The 8237-nt window shown below is 37.0% G+C and overlaps 1 protein-coding gene across 2 annotated transcripts; it reads right to left on the bottom strand.

Annotated features, from left to right (window-relative positions):
- Positions 1–356: 356 nt before the first annotated feature.
- LOC145782389 (pancreatic lipase-related protein 2-like) lies at positions 357–7838 on the bottom strand. Of its 2 annotated transcripts, none has more exons than XM_082594172.1 (10): positions 7631–7838; positions 7221–7477; positions 6923–7105; positions 6587–6830; positions 6269–6373; positions 4069–4193; positions 3741–3870; positions 3502–3628; positions 3201–3395; positions 357–2755 (listed from the first exon to the last, which is right to left on the bottom strand). In XM_082594172.1, the coding sequence occupies exons 1-10, from the start codon at positions 7782–7784 to the stop codon at positions 2458–2460; spliced, it is 1818 nt and encodes a 605-aa protein (XP_082450298.1). In that variant the 5' UTR covers positions 7785–7838; the 3' UTR covers positions 357–2457. The 2 variants fall into 2 exon arrangements, with proteins under 2 accessions (XP_082450298.1, XP_082450297.1); XM_082594171.1 differs by having other exon boundaries at positions 7218–7477.
- Positions 7839–8237: the final 399 nt, after the last annotated feature.

Raw genomic sequence — 8237 nt, forward strand, 5'->3', positions numbered from 1 at the left:
TGATGGCCTCCTCAGAGATATAATACAAATAATTGACTCCTGCTTGACCAATCGGATCGAATTTCCGATCTCCAGTGTGAAAACAATCGAATTCAAAAGAAACTATTTGTGTTCCATAAAAAAACTATACTGTTGTGATTTGACACTATATAACTCAAAACCACGTGATTATTCGTTCAAAAACATACTTTGAAACCTGAGCAGTAACCAGTCTATGTTTGGCGATTTGTTATCTTTATGCCTGCTGCCATATAATGATAATACTTCATGGTGCAATGTTTGAAGCCACGCCTCCTTCCAAACTACTGTAACTCTCTCAAGCCAACATTTGCCAGCACCAAGACAGCAATGCGATGTACACAAAAATTGTATTGTTCTAGAAAGAATACACAGTAGGCTATAAGCACAGTGTTCGCGTTAATTCAGTAACAGAAGAAATCAGCAAAATTTATCAAATTTCAAATAGTTTTACCACAATTCTACATAAACCAGCGGTTTTCATTGCTGGTGCATAAACGCATTCATTTTTGGAAATATTACAGTTTAAGCGTCAAGGTTCACATTTTCATGAGCAAATTTGCAAGATTTTCACTCACGACCAATGGTAATGATCGTTTTATTTCGCGAACATTGCCAGAACATACAGTACAACCAGTTTTAAAAGTTCAGGGGACTGTCGAGTCTACAACAAAGTTTGGAAACCCTGGTGTAAACATTTTCACTTTGCACAAACTAAATTCACGACATTAAATAATTCAAATGAAATCTTTCACTAAATTACAAAACATTTGACCGATGGTGGCCTAGTCGAAACAAAAGCAAATTAACTGCTGGTTTTGCAAGTGACAAAATTCAGCCACGTTTATGACAAGGGAAGGTTTGAAAGGTTCAAGTTAAGATATTCTTAACTGAAAACTTGGAACTGTTATGGTTACTAGAATTAAACAGAAAAATACAAACGCAATTCAATATTAGGTTAGCACTCATTTTTAGCCACTGGTATATACGTAAGTTATGCGAAAATGCTATGAACCGCATTTAGGATTAAAAAAGTCAATATCGAGTCATAACACAGGGCATGCGCTGACATATGTTCACTGTTCATAATCTAGCAAAACAATAACCGGTGGCAATAAGTGTGTTGAAAAGTGAAGTGATCCGTACCAACTGACAATATTGCACTTCGCTTAATCATTGCGAATCGCGCAACTTATTTCCTACCGTGAAGTCGCAAGATGCGACGGCTCAACAAGGCACTATTTCTTACAGCGAAACCGAATCGGCGAAAAAGACCTGTCACTTTTTAGCAATTGTGAAACAGAAAAAAAGGGCAAAACAAAAAATAATTTACACCAAATCACGCGATCTTAGGCAGAGCGATGCCCGGACGACCACTTGATTTAGTAAAAAATGACATAAATAAACTTGCAAATAAATGATAACTTAACACTTGAGGAAGGATGAAGAAGGTCTGATCTGAATTCGGTGAAAGTAAAGAACATGGAAAAACACGTTTCGGCAATTATTCAATTTGGAATTTTATTTATGTGTTAAACGCTTGTTCGTAAACGCCACGCGGGAGAAAATGTTTTGATAAATTTTCGGCAAATCAGCCAAAAATGGCACTTAGTCTGATATGGCATCGGCTAAATTGGCGCTACGGCAGAGCAGACAACCCAGCTATCAAAAGTTATCATTTTCACATCGATTCAAAATTGAATTTTAAGTTTAAATTGTTGAGGGTTTTATTTTTTCGCTTATAACAAAGCAAGGTTAACAGCTTTGAAATAAACTGATGACTGTAACTTTTTTAAACAGCGTCAGGAAAACAAGGAGTTGAAAACGCAGCATGCAATATTATGAACTCGAATTGCTTTGCTCCAACAAGGTTGAAAAAATGAAACAAAACATGGCGCGTCAATCAGATGTATGTCATCTTCATATGACGACGCAGTAGCGAAAATAAACATGAACAATTTTCAATAAATTAATGTTTTTTTAAAAAAATTTCTATTAAGACTAGTCAAGCGTTATTCACACTAGTTTTCAATCAGGGTGAATGGTAAGTTGGCAGTCTGTGCGGAAATGGACGAAATGTTTTTAACAAATTTTGTCCTTCAACCTAGACATGAAACAGTGGAAGTATTGATATGTGACACAATTCCGAAAAAGGGTCCAATGCAAAACTTCATAGTATTGGCGAACAGAAAATACTGCCAAGAGCGAAATCCATCACATTTACATCGATGAGTCAATGTAAAAACGACGGATTTTGCTCTCGGGATTACCTATCTACCACCGCAGGCGCAAACGCGTCAACACAACAGACCTCGGCATTCAAATGGAACAGCTTTTCCATGAAGAACCTCTTGAAAAGCTACAGGCATGTGACCCTAAAATAACAGAAAGAACGCGCGACGTGGCAAGTGACCGTTGTGTCAGACAGCTAGCTTAGCATCACGAAGATGATGGGGTGGTTAAAATAGAATTTTCTTGCTGTGTTTGTTGATTTGCAGATGATGTTAAAAGAGAGGGAAGAACAGTCTTTTTCTTGTGCACTGAAATAATCGCGGGATGAACTAGTTTTTCGTTGAACTTCATTAATGCCGGTTCTTCTTTGTCGAGAGCTTTGTACCGCCGAGAGAAGTGGTTGCGAATGTAGGCGGTGCGCAATAATTCAAAGTCTTCATTTGGTTTGACGAAATGGGATTTAATTCTTTCATCTTTATTTTTTCCCAACGGATAAAAGACCATTCTGTCGAGATAAACAAGCAAAATAAGGCATCTCGGAATCTAACAGAAGATTACAAAACCAAACCCGTAATGTTCAATGTTCCACTTATTAAACTCAATAAAAATATCAAATATCCACATATCAGAAACTCAATACTGACAGAAAACTAGCCCCGCTCTGATTGCCCCACACTAAAGAATGGAAAAGTTTATTAATAGAGAATATTGTATGAATTCAGTCCTTATTAAGCCACCGGTAATTCGTAAAAACAAGATTACACTTAAGCACTCAGAATAAAACGTGTTTAGTCCATAACATCACTACGATCTATCTGAATGATGCAGGAAAAATGTTCTAAGTTTAAAATGGTGCTTAGACTAAGCGTAGAAGGCAGTAGGTCGGTAGAGAAAAGATGGCGTCTTGTATTCACAACTCTATTCTATGAAACCAATAAATAATTTCTTACTTTCGTTGCTTGGAGCCGTCTATGACTTTTATTCTCTTTAAGTTGATATCTTCGTTCGAACAGAAAAAGTATGTCCAGCAACCAGGCCTTTCCCATCGAAACGTCACGCGCTGCAGATTGCCTATGTCCTCGTTGGTGTTTTGCGTCAAAAGAAAGCGGGTGGTTTGACCGGGATGGACATGAAATGTGGAACCACTGCGCGAAAATTCACAAAGTTAATGTTTTTCTCCAAAAATCAAATTACATTTTTTGAAGCTGTTACCATGCGGAACTTGTCTTGTTTTTCAGACGCACAACTCACCCGTTAAGCGAGAATTCCTTGGAGCTTCCTTGGTCGCCGTGCAACGTGATGAATATCTTTGCCTTGAATCCCTCCTTGGAAGCCGCGGTGCCGTTACGCCAGTGAATTTGCACTTGGTAGTGATTTACTGCAAGTGAAACATGGATCGTTTTTACATGAGCCATTCTACTACATTCGCCCTCACGGAAGGAATAAATTAAAAATTCAACACAAGAATAACGCATGAAATCTCATTTCACCTGTAAATGGAGATTCTCCAGATGTGACAAGGTAGTACTGAAGTTGTCTTTTGTTGTGAGTGAGAGGCTTAGCCCAGTAGCCCATTCTGCGACAATGGTTATTTCCTCTACATTGAAGGCACACTCCCCGCTGAAAAAGACAATTTTGTTACAATTGAACACTGTTGTAGTAATTCAACAACTTGTAGCATGTAACCCTGTTCCAACGGTGTGCTTTCCCTTATTCAAAATAGTACAACAGGTTAACAATTGAGGGGTATGAGGGTCACATGGATTGCTGCGTCATGAGAAAAATCCACAGCACAAAAAAATCAATTATTTTTCTTACTTTGAACTTATCGTAGTTGTCGCATTTGTAGCCGATCATGAGTGGGTGTTCACCGGTGGCATTGATGCTGTACTTGAAGAGATCGGTGGCTCTGAGATGATCGCACACGGTCGAATCCGTGACAGCTGAAAGGACGACACGGTAAATAACGTGTTGCTGCTACAAATATAATTCATAACACTTTGCACAAAACAAAACCCGTGTTTAAATATTAAACGCACGTTGTTCCAAAATTTCTAGGTAATCTAGTTTTACGTTGAGAAAATCGAATCCTTTGCAATTATATGAATTTTATCGAAGCGATAATTTGGTTATCTGCATGTTGTAAAAATACAGCATCCACAAAAAATCTCTTTAAAAGCAATGGAAAAACGTTACATTTATGAAAAGAATATAATCTACTGCAAGTATATGCTATGCTCACACATGTTATTTAAAACAAATTTCACACTATGATTAATTCCAACAGACTAAAGCGGTGCTTCAACGCGGCGCAAACCTCTTGACACAAATATAATTAGCCACTTGTCGTACAGCAACTTGTTTATACAGTATAACCTTGACGACGAAAATAGCCGTATAGTAGGGTTGTATAGATAAGATATCGATTAACCTTCCCCCGAAAACGTCTTTTAAAAGTTAAGGCTGATATGGACAGTAGCTCCTTACTCTAGTGTTGTTTAGTGTAAACACAAAACTACAGTATGCAGTCGTGGAAGCTTTGGCAAAACAAAAAGCGAATACGAAGAACACACAAAGATAGCCGCTTCAAACAATCGGCGATTTTCGTCTCTTCGATTTCAAAAAACAGCTCATTGTAACGAGAGGCGTTGTCCGAACGAACTTTTCGTCCTTTCAATGTGACGTCAGTATGGCGTGATCCTAGGTTGGGGTTGCTAAGCTACGCATGACTAATCGATAAAATTTCAAAGGCATTTATCTTTAGGAGAACGAAAGCTATGTCAACACTAAAGAATAGTAGTTTCAATAGACGTAGAAGTCAACTGCAAAAAGGTTTTTCTTCATAGTGCTCAAATATATTCCAAAAACTAAACGTAGTTTCTTGATCAGCTGTGGTCAATGGATACAAATTTAGGCAGGCGAACGCTTACGCTTCTAAGAATGCAAATGACGACAGTGACATGGGCAATTTGATATACTGTAAAGACTAAATCCGAAATGCACACGTGGCAGAAATGAACACGTGGTTGAAGAAGTCATTCGAAGACGTCTGACCACGAGAAAGACATAAATCTCGCGATGAACCGCTGAAGGTCTTTGCTGTGGCAAATGAGAAAACGCAATAGCGAGAATTCATTTACTCAAAAATTAACTATCGGCTTGTTTGAACAAACCAGCACAACTTGTTATAATGCCGGTAAATGACGTCAATGGAAAATTACTTGAAAAAAAAGCGCAATTCATTATACTCGATTCAAAAAACAAAACGTTTGCGGTCTAAAGGATTTTGCAAGACCAAAGGAAGTTAATTCATATTAATCAGTTCAAAGACGTATTTATTTCAAAAAAAGTTTGAAAAATGAATAAACAAAGTTTGGCTTATTTTTCATATTGTTGCAAATGAAAAATCTCTCTTCCTAAAATTTGCGATGATGAATTGTTCTCAATTTATTTTCCAATAAATAAGACAACGTCAGAAATTAAACCCGTGACTCACATCACACAAAGCCGCTTTAAAAAAAAAAAAAAAATCAAACGTTGTGCACACAGTTAGTTTCTCCGCAACAAGATTACAAGGCATCAATGTAAACGGCGCATGGCAGCTATATCATATGTAGCCTGCTTGTATCGCGTGAATTTGAGTTTATAAATAGACGAATGTTTCTCTGCGAGAGGTAGTGACAACACATTCCATTCTTTACTTCACTACGTTACTCGTGACCTCTCACGGGATATCCTATCACACACCCCTTTGACATCCAATGGTACTTCAACACACAGCATACCTAACCTTTTATTCAGTTTCAACAATACAAAAAAATACCATAGATATTGACTGAAGTCTCAGTAAGTTTCCATTACCAAAACAGAATCGCCTGTTCTACTGTAGGTATTAGGAAAATTCCAGGCACTTTTCACAAAACACAGCAAATCAAGCAAAATTGCTACGTCATAGAAAAAACTACAACTTCGTGAAATTAAATACAACACAAAGCGCAAATAAAGAATTGATGTATACCTGACATCCATGTATCATCTTTTTTCCACGAATGGCAGCCTGTCTGATCCGCTCCGCCGTTTGGATAAAAGTCGATGTGGCCTAAATTTCGATTCATCCCAGATGCTGTAAAAACAGTCAACTCATTAATTACTATAAAAAAATTCTGTCATCACATTAAAATTTTCTATTCTTATAAACTAAAACCAACACTACAAAACCTGAAATTTCCAAAAGCACCAATATTTGGAAAAAAATTTTGCATTTTTGATCTAAATACTCATGCACAAATATATTATACTGTATTTTCACAACACTCCACATATGAGACCAACTTACCCATCACTAAGACTGTTCTGGTATCCGTATGTATCACATCAACAAATTTAGCATCTGTTCTGTCCAACCGAACTGATGTATTGTCATAATTGAAGCCAGGATTGGCCGGATCAAGGCCAGTAATACGACCTATCATGTTTTTCTTTCCACCTTTTCTGACTTTTTTTGCAGCAAATCCTGCCACATGAGCCCCAAGACTGAATCCAACAAGATGAAAATCTTTGGCTTTTGCGTTGCGCACTTCCTATGTATTATAAAATACCAGTGGTAAAAAACACTTGAACTTCAATTTACATTGATGTTTAACACTCAGTTTTAAGATTTAAGTCAACATACCATTAACATGTTTATCAAATGGCCGACTTGAGCACCCACGACCCGTGTGTTTGAAGCAGCGTGGTCATAGGAAACTGCAGCTCCTTTCACCCAGCTAACTTGAATGACATTTACATCCTCTTGGAAAAGAATGGTTTCTGTCACTTCAGGCACCCATTGTGCTAAGTGTGTATTCTTCAACATCTGCAATATAAAGAGTCTTGCATTAATTTCATTGGATGCACTTTAGGCTAATTTAACTAAGTGTTTCTGTACATTTCAGAAGCTATTGAAACAAATATAACACGATTCTCACCACAAAGCCATGAATGATAATCTTTGTAGGTTTCATAGGATCAAATAGTGATGCAGTTAAGTTTCCAGCCTCGGGTTGAATATGCTGGTCTGTATACATATTCTTGCGAGTACGCAGAAGATATTTTGTCTGAATTTTTCGTGGTGGCATGGGCAAGGGCATGGTTGGTGAAAATGGAGGAAGGCTACTAAAGCATCCCAAATGACCATAGCAAACAGTTTGAACCTTTTCGTGTCCTTTTGAATGTGGGTGTCTGTCGGCTGTAACAAAAAAAAACAAATTGATACTATATACTATTCTAACCAACAAACCATTTAGATTGCAATGTCTCTACATAAAATATTATAGCCTACTATTGTTAGAAATGCATGCTTAGTTAAAACTTTGACCATGACCACATTACATTAACTCACCTTTCACTAAGCTGAACTCCAACGAAAGACATAGAATGAAAACTTTGAAGTTAAACATTATCCCTGACCATTTTGATGGTTTGGTTGCCAATCCATGAATGTTGTTACAACAATGTTTCATCTGATTAATACAAGATTTCTTTTGTGCATCCATATTAACCAAAAATAATATTTTTAAAATTGAATACCGGTACTTTAATAAATAAAAAAGATACTGTCTGCTTATTGGCACACAAGGTATCTAATAACCTGAAATGTAAAAACAAGGATATAGCTTGAAAAGCTTTACTTTACATTCACCATGAAAATTTAAATTTATTACAACATTGGAGTTGAAATTTTGCTTGACTTGCGTTTTGATGGTAAACTTTTAAGGTTGTTTTTCTTTTAAACAAATAGCCTACCTTTGCACAAAATCAATATTTAGAAGTCGGCGATTCGACGGCTTGATCAAACGTCTCTATTTACATCTTCTAGTCTAGCATAAACTGCAAAGTTTACGTCTTCTGGACTAACCTATACTATAGCGTGATGGTAATGACACACATTCACTTAGTTAGAAGTCAATAGGCTACAAATCGTAGCAACAACTTTTGATGCACTAACA

Source organism: Aplidium turbinatum, chromosome 13 (genome assembly GCF_918807975.1).
Source record: "Aplidium turbinatum chromosome 13, kaAplTurb1.1, whole genome shotgun sequence".
Taxonomy (NCBI): domain Eukaryota; kingdom Metazoa; phylum Chordata; class Ascidiacea; order Aplousobranchia; family Polyclinidae; genus Aplidium; species Aplidium turbinatum.